Here is a 17,025-nt window from a genome sequence, read left to right on the forward strand (position 1 = left end):
GTCCTCATTGATTATCCAAGTGAATCCCTCTATTTCTGATCTTCGTTCATGGATTTGGTGGAGTTTGTACCATCAAACAGAATACCTGAATAAAATCCACAATGGTGCAACATTTTTCTGTCACCCACAGCCTGGAATGCCTCCCGACCGCTGTGAGCTCGGCTCCGCCACATTCAGAGAGATTCCCCAAATCTCAGCAGTCGGGTTAATTAAGTGAAATACATTAGTTGAATGAATTTGCTGCAGGCAAACACTCGCTGCAACTCCAGATCGTTTGTGTAATGATTTGAGGACTTCCTCCTAAAAATAACCACCGCCTCAGTCGTTTTATTTCAGCAAGGCCGCCTCCCTCTGGAGGTTTTCCATCCCTGGTCGACAAGGATCTAAACATGAAGGAGGGATTACATATAGCATCCAGTGTGGGAGCATCTCTGGATCCCCCCCTCTCCCCCAGGAGTAGCTGGAAAGCTGGGGACAGGGACGCCTGGACCACACATATAGAAGATGATGGATAGATGGGGGTTGAGGGGAGGATGGTATTTACAAAGTGAGGAAGTCAGGTGATCCATGTTTAATGCATGGAGACAGAGTCCTTTCCACTAATGGGGGGATGGGGGTGGGGGTGTTGTCATGTCATTCACAGCTGGATCGCTGTCTAACGCATAATTATGGGGCTTTAATTGAGGTTGAGAAAAATTTCGTCTCGTCTCATGTTTTGTCAGGTGAGATTAATTGGCTAACAAGTTGAACCTTCAATGTCAAGAAGTTGTTCGTCTCTCAACCTTGCTGGATCACCATGGTAACCGCATCAACTCACAGTTCCGGACCTGGAACTGAGGTACTTGGCTAGAAGTGCTTGCCTTTTAGTAACTCGTTTTCTATATTACCAAAAATTGATTTAGGTTTTCAGGAGAAATTGTATTTATTTTGTCGGTGTTTATAACAGGTAACATCACTCAATTAACTTTGATTTACGACGGGATGCCTGATTTCCAATTCCACCACTATATTCTTGATTATATTTTAATACACATACAATGCATTCACCTCGATGTAACTGTTAAATTCTAAAATAAAGTAACACAAATTTAATGAAAAGACAAACATTTAATTAAAACACCAGCCTGTTAAATATCTATAAAACAGCTGGAGGAATGATTCACAAGATCAGATGCAAACATCTTCTCATTGCTTCCTGAATGTATAGTGAATCCGGGTCACCATCAAACGTGGGGTTTCACATCATGCTAGATTCTCTGTTCAGAATATCTTGTTTTTAGTTGAAAGTTTCTTCCTCAAGCCACAGTGAAGACATCAAGTATATCAGAGCTTAAACATGAGAAACGCTCCGCTAAGTAATGACATGTCTTTTCCATGAAGTCACTGTTGTGTGCTGTGTGTTAGAACTCATCTGCTCAAACAGCCACGCAGTAATTGTCCCATTTGCCTTTTCGCTGCTCTTTCCTAAATGTGCCCAAATCTGCAAATTGATTTGGAACCAGTCGGTTAGTAGCTGCTTTTCATTATCAACCTTGGCGCCTCACGCTGCTAAAGGATGCTGGCACATTATCGAGGTAAGCACCCACTTTCAACCCACCCCACCTCCCCCCTCGCTAATCTGCTTATCCACTACTGATAGTGTGAGTCTGAATGGGCTCCATTAAGGTGGCTATAATCAAATAATGGTCTTTTTTGAACATCAACATGCTACGCTAAATTAAGCATGTACTGCATATCGACCCACCTTAAGGGTCCAGACAAAAATATGTCTTAAAAATCCTACATTTTCAATCATTTATTTTTTTAAGTGAATCAGTGCCGGTATTGAACCATTGTAATAAATCTTGCTTTTTTTTTGCCATTGGTCTTTTTTGAAAAAGAAAAATTCAGAGAGCAGTCACTTATTTCATCCATAAGAGGCCGAAGCACAGGTGTGTGTGTTCACTCTTCCATGTGTTAACATCTACCTCCCAGAAACTGAATCTGAGACCAGGAATATTCATCACATCTCAAAATAGATCTCTAACTGTCCTGATTATTCTAATCTCACACTGTAGAGAAGTGTCATGACTGTGTGACATCTTGATGGATAGTTACGCAGGTAGATAAATACTATATTTATATTGATAATAAACAGTTCAGAATATAACATCTAAGACTATACAGTGACATGGCCAGTGTCATGTCTCCAGTTGTAAGTGAACAAAGAATAGAATGCCTCTGCTTCCACATGAACACCATACACCATATGGCATGGATTGCATCCAAGTGGCCAGCTCCAAGCCAACAGCCTGCAGGCAGTGAGTTGTAACAACACAGACGCTATCCTCGGTATTGAGAATTTATAGCGCTCTGAAATAAACCAACGGGGTTTAAAAATGTACTGTTCATTAGCAAGTTTGCTTGTGTCGTTTGTCATATGGAAATAATGGCCTGTATTTTGTTCCTCATTAACATAATGTGAGCAGCAGCAAAAGAAAAGACTGGCGCCAAAACAAATGAAAAGTGAGCATCGTAAATTTGTCAGGTAACGCAATATTTTGTGTTCCTGTCAGCATTGAATATTGAAGTAATCCTCCTCCTGATGGACCGGCACACCTCCTGGAGGTCTTTCTGTTAAATGGGAGCTGCAGTCTTCGGTCTCTGAGGACATCCATGAAAGTCAAGACAACCTAGGACAGTATCTTATTCAAATGCACATTCATATTTCTTTCTTTTATTGAGACGTGCTGTCAGGTTTTATTCTAACCATAATTAACAGAATTTGGGTCGCTGTGACTCGGGGGGAAGAGCTGCTAACTGGAGGGTCAGTCACAGTCTGGCTGCATGATGAAGTGTCCTTGGGCAAGCGAGATACACTGCTCCTGATGGCTGCTCCATCTGTGAGTGTGAATGGCTGAACTTTGGATAGGAAGTGCTCCTGATCAGATTGGCTCTTGAATAGGAGTCTCTGAAAAGCGTCTTAAAGAGTGTGGATTAGGAGGTCCCTACGCTGACAGAATGTGGAGCTTTACACCTGTTCTGAAGTATTCTGACCTCATAGATGACAAACATGCCTAGTTTCTAAAATCACAGCTTGATCAGCTTAAGTTGAAGCAAGGAGATGTATCTCTATACATATTTAAAATCTTCATGAGCATCTTACTGTTTGTGACGCTAAATAAAGTACTATAAATTCCTTGGGATTCAAGGCCTGGCTCTTAAATTGGCTGCGAATCTTCTGTTTTCTTTTTTGGAGAGGGGGAGATCAACAGGTGTATCTTCCTCATTTGATTTATAATGGCCGGTCTCTGTTTGTGGGATTTGTCTGTATGATAGAGCTGTCAGGGGTAACCAAGATAAATTGTTGTTTCTTTGTCGGGAATATCTGGGGGGATTTTTTTTTTTTATTACTATCATTTTTTAAATCTTGTTTCTGTCCTGAGCAGCAGCTGGTTTTACCCCCTGTATTTGGTGTGTTTGGCTGATATCGTTGTTGTGTTTGATTTCTGTGGTTGGATGGTTTGTTTAGTGGTTGATTGGTTGGTTGCTTTGGTAGTTGGATTTGGTTTTTTTGATTGGTGATTTCTTTTTGGCCTTGTTGGTTGAGTAGTTATTTAGTGTTGCAGTCAGAGACTGCAACATTCCGCAACATCATCACATTTTTGTGTCTCTGGCTTCCCGAAAATGTCGCTTTTTGTTTTGTGATTTTATCTTATCAGGTTTTTGAGATGTGTACCTAAAAAGGTATGAAACTAAAAATTTGACCTTGACCTAGTTTTTCAAGATCAAGGTTGTGATCTAATTTTCATCCCCTTTGCTGCCCGAGTAATGCGCTTTTAATTTCATCTTTCTATCTGCAACGGTTGTGAAGATATTTGGTGGACGGACAGACGGACAAACACATGAACACTAACAGTTACAATACATCACCGCTTCGCAGGATGTAATTAGTGTGACCTATGAATAGTACCTTCAACAAAGCTTTTGGAAGCCTTTCCTGTCCCCAGACAACATTTATTTATGACCAACAAAATGTCTCACTAAAGATCCTTTCAATAATTTCCATCAACGTTCAGGCATCTGAGAGAAGAAAAGGATTTCGGTGTGATCAATGTTTACATTCCTCTTTTACCGCTGAGGTTATTGATTGATGAGTCGTTGTCTTGGCACGTGACACTTTTTGACATATCTGCAAATGTCACTTGTTTTAAACATAATGGTTCATCAATTTTAACCAGCCTTAGTAAAGATCATTACAGTGGTGAGTGGTTAGACGCCTTTTCACAGGAAGAAGTCTGTGTCTTAAATAAAGCGGCTCAATCTCGTGTCACTAGACGTGGGTTTGTGGTGAGGAACGTGTGCCTGGAGAGTGAAGGCATCGCTTTGAAATTAAAGTCGACAGGCTTTCACTGCGCTGCTTTAAAAAAAAAAAGCTGCATGCGTCCATGTGGCAGCGTGTTAAATATAAATGACTTTAGAAAGCGTTTATTTCTGGACTTGTGTTGGCATTCTGTCTCACCAACAACATGCAATGTGGACAAACTGTGACAACATTTTAAAGAGTGCAGTATTTTCCATAAAGGAGGTTTCATCACATCACAGACCCTATTAACCTGTACAGGATCTGTTGGTGTTTTTACTCTTGGTGCTCCACAGTGAATGCCTCCCTTATGTTTGATCGAATATGACGTAAATTGCACCACACGCCTCTGGAGCATTCAACCGGGGAGAAAAGAAGTTAGTGACCCTGACTCCTAACAGAAGAAGTTCATGTTCAAGGCAAAACTGGAAATGCTCAACAAAGTGTGTGACCTTAGCCTTCTGGGACTGTACTGCTTGCACGTTGGGAATAATGAAATAGTTTTATTTTCCCTGCAAACAGCGAACTCTGCTCGTCTTGACGGGTCGATAATCCCTGATAGACGCGCGATTGCTGCTGCTCTACAATAAGTGTACTTCTACACGGAGACATGACAATTTGAAGGGAAAAAAAACATTGTGATTTTTATGTCATTCTGCTCCGAGCTGGATGCAAATCTGTGATGCCTTCAGGTGCGCTGGAAATGATTCTGACATCTTTCATACTAATGGAAAGTCTCAAAATAAAAATAAAAAACTGTCAAGACTGCAGCTATGATTTTGTAATTACTTTTTAGGTAATTTGCAAAACATTCTCACAAATCTCAATATTCAATGACTACATTGTCGTGACAGATTAGTGAACAGGTTTGAACACACAGTTGATTAAGAATATGGTTTTAAATCCCCGTAATGGCTGTCGACCCAGTAGTACAGACAACTTGTTGGAGTTTATTTATGCAATTTTTAATTGACTCGTTGTTCTGTATGGACATTGATTTTTAAGTTGGGCTTCCTCATTTACATTTCTCTATTGACAAATCTATTCATACTTGTTTATTGCAACTTACATCAATAAAAAACTTGGCTCTTCCAGCTGTAGGCAGTAAAGAGTATTTGCAAAATGTCTTACACCGCAGGCTGATGTCTGACCAGAAAGATGCAGGAAGTGATCAAAAACTCCACAAGTTGCTCTAGCTAGCTTGTTGGCCTTCGCATTCACTTGAGTTGGCTAAGTTCTGCCCTGCTGGCATTCATGCATGTTTTCATTGCTATCTAATGAGGAGATAAGAAGTAGCCTATACACGATTGATTGTCTAAAAATAGTTGTTCTTTATTTTATAGTGTGAGCTGAATCACAAACAGACACTGCCACTTTTTCTCCCTCAGCCCATGACAACGTGTCTTTACAATATGTGAACAACTGACGCAGGAAGGCCCGGGCAATACAAATCACAGCGGTGGCCAAACAAGTGCACTAAACTTTCCAGAGAATAATGACCTCAAAATTTGAATCGTAATTCATATTTCTTTTACAGAATCGTGCAGCCCTGTTGTGGAACTAGTTCTATGATTTGTATGTTAACGGACCTTTCATTACACATTCATTCCATTTATTCTATTAAAATACTTCCAGACATTATTATTATTTTATGCTCAACCCATTTAAAAAATAAACAACTGGATTTATTTGTGCATTTCCCAGGACTAACATCATTATAATATCGCACTGTGCAACATCTATATTCTGTGACAGCGCTGTGATTCGACAATCCCTGATGGCAAGTCGAGGAAAATATCTAACAGCTGGTAAATGCTAATTATTTTCATAATAATAACTGATAAATGAAGCATCTGAGACGTTCTAAGATGCTTTCTGGTGATGCAACACATCACCCTGTGATGCTGCGTCGACAAAACATGTCTCTGCACAAATGCAATGCACCATAATATCAAAAACCACCAGCAGGCAGGTCCACCATTGTAAATTTAATAGGTTTTATTGTGTGTTTTTATTTGCACAATGTCTTGGTTAGTTTGCAGCGTGTGAATATAACAACCCCACATTCTGTTAACTTTTAGCGATTATCTTTCATTATTATGGATCAGTTTAATTTAATTAGTAATTAAAAAAGACACAAGAAAAACAATCCTAAAAATGTGAGAACAATGTATTTCTCTGACATTTGTGTCGTGTTTACAACATTTTACACAATCGGTAATCAGTTTGTCCCGTCAGCATTGATTACAGCAGTAACTACTCCCTGCGTCCTGTCCAGAAAGTCTAAATGTTTGATACTAAACACGGTCAATTTACTTTATTAAATGTGGGCCATCAAAACTGGATATTTACTCGCAAAAAAATATCAAATGATGTAAAGATGACTATCAAACCATGGTATCCACGACTGTCAAAATGCAAGAGGCCATCTATTTTACTGACGTGAGAGCGCCACCTGCTGATCTAAGGAATGTTCAGCATCTGTTTGATGCCTCTATAACTATAATAACGTCCAAAATGAAAACAACCATTGTTTTATAGGCCAACAGCATCCTCGACTGGTTTCGCAGCAATTTGCAATGCTAATGGTCGGGGTTTATTTAAAGCTCTTTCATCCCTGGGATTTTAATGATGAAGAACCGAGATGCTCCATTTCTATAAGGCAACTAATGTATAGTCGGAAACAGCAACCCACTTATGCAGAAGAAGAGGAGGGTGCATATTATAAGATATATATTTAACGTGTTTCTTCTTTCTAATGTGACCTTGTAGGTACTGAATGTATTTCACACCACAAGCAGGCAAAAGAAAGGAAAGAGAATCCCAGCATGCTTCAACAGTCTAGACACTCGTCTTGTAATAAAGTTTCTTTATGTCTGTATCCAACTCAGAAAGCACACTTTATGTGCATTTTATTGTGCACCTATTAAATGCATTGCTAGGTACCATCCTCATACTCTCAGCACAGAGCAACACACGGCAGGTATATACCATAAAATAATGATTTACTGTCTACGTGAAAGTGCAGTTATTTGCATGACAGAATAATTTTACTTGATTGTAATTTCTGTCCCTGCATGCGCATGCTATCGTGTGATCTTGCTGGTTGCTTGGCAACACAGTACGCATTGAAAGTTTAGTAACTCAACAATAGAAATAATTTCACTCTGATCCTATTTTGTGTTATTATAGTTCTTGTACAGGATGTAAAATGTGGCTCCAGACTGAAAGGAAACAAGAAATGAGAGTGCAGGGTTTTTAGATTTTCACTTTAGGTGAAAATCTAAAATCTAAAAACATATATTTCACTTTAGATGAAAATCTAAAACCCTGGTGTAAAACACCTGGTGTTTATTTAACACCAGGTGTTAAATAAACTTTTAAACATGCAAAAGCAAAACTCTAACACCACAACTGCCTTCCCCAACCAGGAAGAATGTCTTATTTATTTATCAATTAATATATAACTAATGTGATACTCAGAATAATTCCAGAGCTTTGGTTTATCATTCAGCTGTTTGCCACTAACAAAGGTCATGAATAAGGTTTTGGTATTTATGTTTGGCTTTGATGTCTTTCTCATTTCCCTCTTCTTGTTTTCACTTGTGATGATGGAGCGGTGTTCCTGTTTTCCATATGATTAGGGATGTATTTGTTTCCTCTCAGGAAATCATCCCTCTGTCAGCATCTGACTCCAGCTGCTCCACATAAAGCCGGATGTGATCTGAGACGTGGCATTTTAATCACTGTAATACTGAATGAGTGAAAATGATATTTTCCCCATTTAAAATACGTGTCGCATCATTATTATAATAATAATTAGAAAACGTACAACACCTCATCCCATCATGAACCCAGGAACAGATTTAGATCTGTGTGGGAGGCTGAGAGCTGGAATGGTACGAGGGCTGAAAGTGGCGAGAGATTTGGTTTGGTGAGTAGATTGCAGCTCATATGGCTGTAATTAATAATAATTCATCTTGTGAGATTTGTGCCAGGCGACCATTACAGCACATCATCTGAAACTTTCATACTGAACCATAAATGGGTCGCTTAACTTTAATAATCGATCAATCAACTTTTATGTACGATGGCACATAGAATCAGGAGCTTGTTGTTGAGCTGCAGTTGGTAGGTAGTTATTTTGGTTATGTGTTCCATGCAAGGTCAAAGGTCAAAACAGTTATTTTGTAATAATTTTGTGCTGCCAGAAGTAAATAAGCTAATTTTAGTAGTTTACTATAAATGTGTCAAGCTCACATATCATCAAATCCACAAATGGGCTGTTTTGTAAAAATGGAATTTGCACATTGTTTGTTCAGAAACCAGTTAATTGTGTTGTCAGTCAAAAATATGCTCGCCCTGAAAATGTCTCAAATAAACTTGATTTGTTCCTGCAGAAAAACTCACACCAGACTGACATGTCAGTCTGGTGTGAATCACAGAGCCATCTGTCACATGAATTTGATATGATGGTTAAAAAAAAAAATCAACTTTTCATTAAAAAAAAAAAGATTGTAGAATTTTCTCACACTTATCCAAAACATTTCAGATGATACAAATTAAAATGGGAACGATCTCCACGATGAACATCCAGATCATTGATGGATCTATTATTACCTCTGCTCAAAAGCAAATAAAATTGGAAATTGGTGCATTATGTTAGAATTGAATCAGATGTTCATCTATTTGAACAGGTGTGTTTCCATGTTGGACACGAGGACACTTCCTCCATATTTTCTCTAACATATTTGAAGGAAAAATGGAGCCGATGTCTTGAATTAACTGCAGAGAAAATTTCTGTTGGTTCTTCTGCGAGCTGCTTCGGCATCAGTGAGGCGGTCTCACGCGTAAGCTTATTTAGGTGGCAGCCAGTGTGAAAAGGGTAAACGCATGATTCTCCGGCTGCTCTCATGCACCTAATAGCTGCTGAGTGACTTAAAGGGAGGCGTTAATTCCAGGGATTTATCACATGATGGATGAGAACCGATGTGTTAAGAGACCTACGAGGGCCTCAGACAGCAGCCATTAATCTCAGTTCACGCATGAAACCACAAACATATTTGCATCTCTCATCTCTCCGCATGAAATTATCTGTAAAATATGATGGATCAGACCGCAGCCCATGCCATGGATCACTAGAGGAGGGATGGGTGTTTTCAACCTAATTTCTGCAATCTAATTTGAGCAGGAGCCCCGTCTCTGAAGAGAGTTGGTAATGTTGATGCATTGCTGGCATTGGAAGTGTGTCATCACGTCAGGTCGACGTAATCTTGGTCCACATGCGCACGTGAAAGATGAGTAAATTACATCCCTGAAGGCGCTGACAGTGACAAATAATTTTATTTCTAATCATAGCATGAATCAGAAACATGATCTCTCTGTCTTGTGTGCTTCTGTGTTCCTGATGTCGTTTGTCTTCTGGATCTGTGCTATCAATGTGCACCCATAATGAAAAGCAGGTGTGACTCTGTACTAAAATACAGCATCAGCTTCGTGAATGAGTGTTTCATGCAATTTCACGTCTGTTTTCTTTTAGTATTTGTCACTTCATCTCTGTAACAGCTCTTCCATTCATGTAACTGATGCGGTGATTACAGCCTGAAACGTGTTTGCTGTCTGAACAAAACAGCTTCTGCTTCAACTTCAGCCAACATTACACCATTTTTGAAAGTACAGATCAATTTCCTCCTAAATATATTATGAAAAAACTTCCTAAAGTCAAATGATTAATTTTTTTTTTACTCCAAGGGTTTTTGGGCTTGTGGACTTAATTGGGGCGGGAGGGTTCCATCCCAGGTGGTGGATCCCACACCAAAATCACCAGTGACTCTTCTGCCTGGTTTGTAAATGCTTTTTTGAGGGCAGGAAGTGAGTATTTAGGGATGAACAAGAGAATTCACTGCTCATCACCCAGATGGATGTGCGACAAAGCAAGAAAACAGCTCAATGAAAAGTCGGCAAAGTGCTCGGATTAAATCTCATCCGTTCCTTTTGGAGTATTTGTGCCTCCGATCTGGAGTCTGAAACAAACCTTGAAAGTGATTACTAAACTCTGTTTCCATATGAACATTCGAGTTCAGACAAGTTGTGTCTGTGTTTAACTTCTGATATGTGGTTACAAGTGGAATAAGAGTACCCCCCCCCCCTTATTTCCATCCAGTCATTTCGGCTGATTCCCATTTCTGTTATCTCCTCATCATGTCTAAAGTGGTATGTGTTAAACTGCCTCTGTGAAAGAAACCGTTAAACACATTCTCACCAGGCTGTGTAGAAACTGCATTAAAAGCCAAATCCATGTAAAACAAAATAGCACAGCATTATTCCGCAAGTGTGCCGGTGTGAGAGGTAAGAGCAGCTGCGTATAACCCAACTCTGGTTTGTATCAAGATGAATGTGCAATTTCATCTTACGACTTCCTAAGCGGTGTGCAATCGACACGTTGGGTGCACACTAATGCAAAGAGTAACTTTAATCCGGTGCTTGGAAAGCACATTTGCAGTTACTTTACATTTCACTATGCATATACTGTGCTCCTTGCACACATTTCCATTCCTCGCTATGCAGCTCTCTCAAGACTATATGCTCCAGCAACTTCCCCATTCTCCTGCCCACATCCATCACTTATCTCCCTGTAAGCATTGAGGGTTTTTTTTTGTTAAATAGCATGCCAGCAGAACACGGCGTGTTCATTTGTCTGTACAGAAGGCCAGCGTGAAAAATGCTTCGGCAAATAAACACCTGGCTGGCAAACTGGTGGGTAATTAATGTTACACCTGATTTCATTTCTCAAGCTGTTGTTTTAGACTGTAGATGTTAATTACTTTGGACTTTCATAAGGACTCTTCTCACTGTACTGTGCTGCTTTGGGCATCTGAGGCACAAACCAGGCAATTATGCTGCTAATTTTAAAGCTACACAAGCCCCTGCTTGAGTCATTAATTAAATGAGGAGGTAAGAATAGGAGGTGTGGTATGCTACAGATTATAAAACCCCTTTTTTTTAATTTCCTTTTTTAAATCTGCCTGCAAAAAATTTTCTAGTTCATGCCAAGATGAATAAAAGCTTTTTTTTAATCGCTCAGTTTGATCTTGCAGCAAACATTACTTCTATGCATGTGGCCTACGCCGGCTCTTTTAATAAAGCTACCTTATTTTATTTTATTTGAAACTGATAGCTTTAATATTATTATGCTTCCCGTAGGTGACGAATGGAACCCAGAAGCACGACAGGAGTGTAGGCGGATGCAGACTCAAAGTCCATATCATATTTCAAGCAGAGTTCAGAATACCAGGTAATCAGTCCAAACAGGCAAACAAATCCAATGATGGGCAGGCAATGGGCTAAGTCCAGGAATTAGGAAGAATCTGTACAAGATAATTAGGCAACACAGAGGAATGCTGGAAAGTAGGAGAAATGGCCTGAGCAGAGTGCATACAGGATGGAGATTGAACGGTAGATAGTTTGCAGGTAACTGAGGAAACGCAGGTGGAGGAGTTGAGCTCATCTGAGTGCAGGGAGGTGGAGAAGGCTTTGAAATGACAAGTATTATTTCAATAAAACACTCAAAATGAAAAAAATTAACAATTAACCTAAGTATTGACAGAAGTCGTGACAAATTTTATCAAAGTATGTGACAACTGTTTGCTGTATATATTTTGTTTGCTTTTGAGGCGTTTTATTTTGGAGGGTTGTTTTGACGTCATCAAGGGAATAAAATGGTTTGGCTTTTACTGCGTGACGTCTTTTAATCATGGAAGCAAGAGTGGCAGCTGTTCTTATACTTTTAGTGTCTGTCCACAGTTCTGGTGAGTACAATTTTAAGGTTTGATGCACTGGAAGTTCAAGAGCATTGACTTAATATCTTAGTATGTAAAAACATATACTGCACCAAGTATCCAAATTGGGATATCGGTATGTCTGAAAATGCATCTACCTCTGAATTTAAAAAAGTATGGCATCTTCAAACCATATGAGATGGAGAATAAGCGGAAGTCTTTTCTTTTTAAAAATCCTGGATGTTTAATTTTGGCCTCTGGTGCAGCTGTAAGAGTTCATTGACATTGGTTCCTGTAATGTCACTGAACTCTGACTGATGTTAAGAAAATGAAATACATTTGAAGTTCAGTAGAAAAAATAAAAATGATTCTGCAACTTCGTTATTTTTATTTTGAGATTTTTCTGTACCTGGATGGATTTTTAAATACATGACAGAAGGGAAAGAAAATGTCTAACGATTGGATGATTTAGTGGTGATAAAACATCTGTTTAGAGGAATTTAAATTTTTATCAGTTTCCAATGATAAACCTGTGAATTATAGAAAATTGTATCATACAAAACTATTAGTTGTTCTAACTAGTTTCTGTAGTTTCATTAACAAGAGGACCTGTATGGGGATGTTGTGAGGTAAACATTATTTGTGTATTTCTATTTCTATGTGTTTAGATGGAGAAGTGCACTTTGCGTCCTACTATGGGGATAACATGGTGCTGCAGAAGTCTCCAGAGAGAGCTGTGCTGTGGGGTTACGGCCCTGATGGCGCTCAGGTCAGCGTCTCCTTGTCGGGACCAACGGCGCAGAAAAACTCACTGATCACTGTGATAAACGGTGAGAACAGCCAGATGATGTCAGAGGGAACATCAGCAGTCAGTTTTTTCAGCTCGGTCAACACATCCAGTTGCATGATTGCAAGACCTGCAATGGGGCATTTGCTTATACACAACATATTGTGCCGGATGCTGAATCTTAAACTCATTTGGTCCATATAGTGTATTTATCTGTGCTCAGTGATCAATGGTTCTTACAGGCACATGGCTCGTCACCCTCGACCCGGTCGAAGCTGGCGGTCCTTACAATGTGAAGGCAGCCACTGCAAATAGCGAAGCAACTCTGACAAATGTGTTGTTTGGAGATGTCTGGCTGTGTGGAGGACAGAGCAACATGTATTTTCAGATGTCTAAGGTGAGGTTAACAGCTGTTTGTGTCTCTGATCGCATTAAAAAAAACCTGTCAGGTTTCAACGTCAAACACATCAACAATGTTTGAGTCTGTATGATTTGAATTTACTTTATTTCTGGTTTGGGTTCAGTAAATTGCCAAAAGAAACAACAGAGAAGTTGCTCTGGTAAAATGGTGGCAAGATACACAAATAAACCTTTTATAGTTATTGAAATTTCATTGTTGCGCCATATTCCTTTATTAAAGCAAACTTTTGACATTAGATTTTCAATTCGTCGTGGGAGATGGCCCAAGCAGTGAACTATCCTCACGTGAGGCCTTTTATGGTCGCTCTGAGAAAGAGCAAAGCTGAACTAACTGATTTAATTCAAGTGGCACTCCCCTGGTCAGTGCCCACAGCAAGTAAGTCAAGGTTTTTTATTACTTATTTATAGATCAGACTTGTTTGCTTCCAAAGGTTCTGCTTTGAGATATTGGAGTATATCCAAAATATTATTCCTGCTGTAGAATGGAAAAATATTTCACATTCCTGTATCCAAACTGGTGTGTTGGAAAACACGATCCAACAGTGTATTATTTAACCTTTATTTATGCGTGAAATAATATATAATTTTTTAATCAAGGCCGGTGTATTTCCAGGAGGGATATCTCAGTTCTCAGCAGTGTGCTGGCTCTTTGGGCGCTACATGTACGAAACCCTGAAGTACCCCATAGGAGTAGTGGAGTCCTGTTGGGGGGGCACGCCTGTCGAAGCCTGGTCGTCTACGAGAGCTCTGCAGCAGTGTGGACTGGAACAAAACGACAGGTAGAGTGAGACGACGAAACAAACGCATCTCCTGTGTGATGATTGATTCAAGACAAAGAAAACTTAAATCTCACAGCCCTGTAATCAAGAACTCCGTCTTATGGAACTCGATGATCCACCCACTGCTCAAAATGACCATAAAAGGAGCCCTCTGGTACCAAGGTAGGACGACCTGCACAGGTATCAGATATTCATAGCTACCTGTATCTATAAGACCTGTCTGTCTCTCAGGTGAATCGAATGCAGACTACCATCAAGACAAGTATAACTGCTCCTTCCCCGCGATGATTGATGACTGGAGAATGGCGTTTCATCAGGGCTCCGGAGGGCAGACGGCACAGGACTTCCCCTTTGGATTCGTCCAGGTGTGTCATATTAAATGCTGCCCAACCACAGAAAAAATCCCTCTGATATTTTGTTGTCTTTAGTTTCGATTACAGCAGAGTATTGTTTTATTCAGCTGATGCAATGCCACACAAAACGTTTATTTCCACCTATTCGTGTTAATTTTTTGCCAACATCTTGTATTGATGATGGGACAGGCAGGCGCCTCTGCTTGAAGTTTTTTCCAGCACATCTCAAGCATTCCCAGTTGGAATGATTTTGGACGTTGTGGTGGCCGATCCTTGAGTGAAAACGTTTCACCTAACCTGAACTCCTCTTTCCTCTTTCACTCCTCTTTCACGATTTCAGTCCAATGAATCATGTCATTGCCCCCTTGGAACACACCCAATGTCAACACACCTTAACTTCCAGTATGTCTAGGCAGTCAGCTGGCCTCAATCTTTTAGGCAAATAAAGTTTCCTAAACTGGACCAGATAAACCCGCTGATAAACCCGCTGATAAACCCACTGATAAACCCCACATAGATCAGTAAAAATGTCTGGCTTTGATGCCCTCTAACGGTAGCTCCCGAGAAGAGACTGTAGATAGTGTGTGCTGGAACCATCTTTAATAAAACCCTACCAATAGCACTTGTAAATTAATTGTCATCTAAACTGTACTTGCAGCTGTCCACCTACAAAAAGTACTCTACGAGTGACGAGTTTCCAAACATCCGATGGCACCAGACGGCAGACCAGGGCTTCGTCCCCAACTCTCGGATGCCCAAAACCTTCATGGCCGTAGCCATGGATTTACCAGATGATACCTACGATGCGTAAGGACGTAGTTGATAATTGCATTGCTTTCACAATATCTAAATGTATTTAGCATTCAAAGAACATCCAGAGATGGAGGAGAAAGTCTGCAAAACAACACAGAGGGAGTCAACGGTTATGCAACTGCTTCATGCAGATTTTATCCACATTTTGCTCTGCCGAAACTATTTTTAACTACCGTAATACAAAAGATTTGACCTGATTTTATAGCATTTAATAAAAAAGAATGCCGCTGCAGTAGTTTTAAGCCAGGCTAAGCCTTCCTGTTCAAATGTCTTTAAATGTCAACAGCTGTATACGCACCCGTAAAACTGTTCTCGCCATCTAAACGGTGACAAAACACAGGGCCCCGAATAATCCACATCCACACTAATTTCTACTGGTGGCCAGTTTCCACCCATGTTAGTTTGTGGGCTGAATTATGGGAAATGTTCCAAATGAATTTCCATAAAATTAGACTGACTGATGGCGCCTGGGCCAGGTGACAACTCGTTGCATTATGTGACTTTTCTTCTGGTTTTTAGGATCAAATTCGTATTCTGGTTATATTAGTGCGGTATTCTACAGTATACTGTTTGAGAGCTTTAAGATATGAACTATTAATCCTGATGATACTAGGCTCTAAAGGCTCCTTCTAAAGTCCTGTCAATGAAACTATCCAGGAATGATTAAAAGTCCAACACAGCATCCAGAAGCTGCTTCGGTTTCACTTCAGAGCACAGGATGCAACAAAAACGGACTTTCACTCTCCCTTTCTGGTCTTACCAACTGTTTTGTCTGATGTTTGTAAAATTCACTCAATGTAATTCTTCAGAATTCATCCCAGAGACAAGCAAGACGTGGCCTACAGGCTGAGCTTGGGTGCTAGGGCGGTGGCTTATGGGGAGAAGGACGTGGCCTTCCTCGGCCCTTTTCCCAGCCACATTCAGTCCAGTCCGCTATACGTCAACGTTACCTATGACCAGACGGTGACTGTCACGCCATCCGTAGGCATATTCGAGGTGAGGCTGGTGATGAAGTCTGCTGGTGAGCAGCCTGATCTGGTTGTATATGAATAGCACATAAGTGATTTTTATTTTTGTGTGTTTTTTTTTTTAAATCTAGGTCTGTTGCTCTGAGAATAAAACTATGTGTGGGCCAGACTTCCATTGGGTTGCAGTTTCGATCCTTGATTGGAGCTCAAACACTGTCCAACTACTTACGAGTGTGTGTTCTCTCAATGAAGAAGTAGTCGCTCTGCGGTACGCATGGAGAGACTGGCCATGTGACTTCAAGGCCTGTCCCATCTACAGCTCCAGTGGGATTTTACCCGCACCGCCCTTTATTATCCAACGCGACAGCGCTGCAGGAGACATTTGGGAAAGTTCATGAGCCAGGGATTGTGTAATCAATGTACAATTTTGGCTTTTTCCTTTGACATCCTCAGTACCAGAGCTTACCTAACAATGATCAAAATTTCATTTCACAGTAATTTTCATTTCACTTAGTTCCTGCTTTGTGTGTGTGTGTGTGTGTGTGTGTGTGTGTGTTTAAGCTAGTTTATTGAAGCTTACAAAAGCAAATAAGTCGGTTTAGATTTGATTGCAAAATTTTTTATCTAGTATACAATCTACTGTTTCAATCACGACTGTGAAGGGGACAAATGTGTTTTTATTTTGAAGATCAGTTGGATTTTGACATTTCCAATACAGATATTTTTAACTTGATCGTAACTTCTATGAATAAAAGACAAATCAACCAAGTTTGAGCTTTGACTTC

At 40.0% G+C, this 17,025-nt stretch overlaps 1 protein-coding gene across 1 annotated transcript; it reads left to right on the forward strand.

Moving 5' to 3' along the window:
• Positions 1-12,089: 12,089 nt before the first annotated feature.
• On the forward strand, positions 12,090-17,009 carry siae (sialic acid acetylesterase). Its single transcript, XM_068317131.1, has 10 exons — positions 12,090-12,150; positions 12,789-12,950; positions 13,150-13,304; positions 13,565-13,703; positions 13,941-14,106; positions 14,183-14,268; positions 14,338-14,471; positions 15,118-15,266; positions 16,082-16,268; positions 16,372-17,009. Exons 1-10 carry the CDS (start codon positions 12,096-12,098, stop codon positions 16,636-16,638), a joined length of 1,500 nt encoding a protein of 499 aa, XP_068173232.1. The 5' UTR covers positions 12,090-12,095; the 3' UTR covers positions 16,639-17,009.
• Positions 17,010-17,025: the final 16 nt, after the last annotated feature.

The sequence above is a fragment of the Antennarius striatus genome, chromosome 6, assembly GCF_040054535.1.
Source record: "Antennarius striatus isolate MH-2024 chromosome 6, ASM4005453v1, whole genome shotgun sequence".
Taxonomy (NCBI): Eukaryota; Metazoa; Chordata; class Actinopteri; order Lophiiformes; family Antennariidae; genus Antennarius; species Antennarius striatus.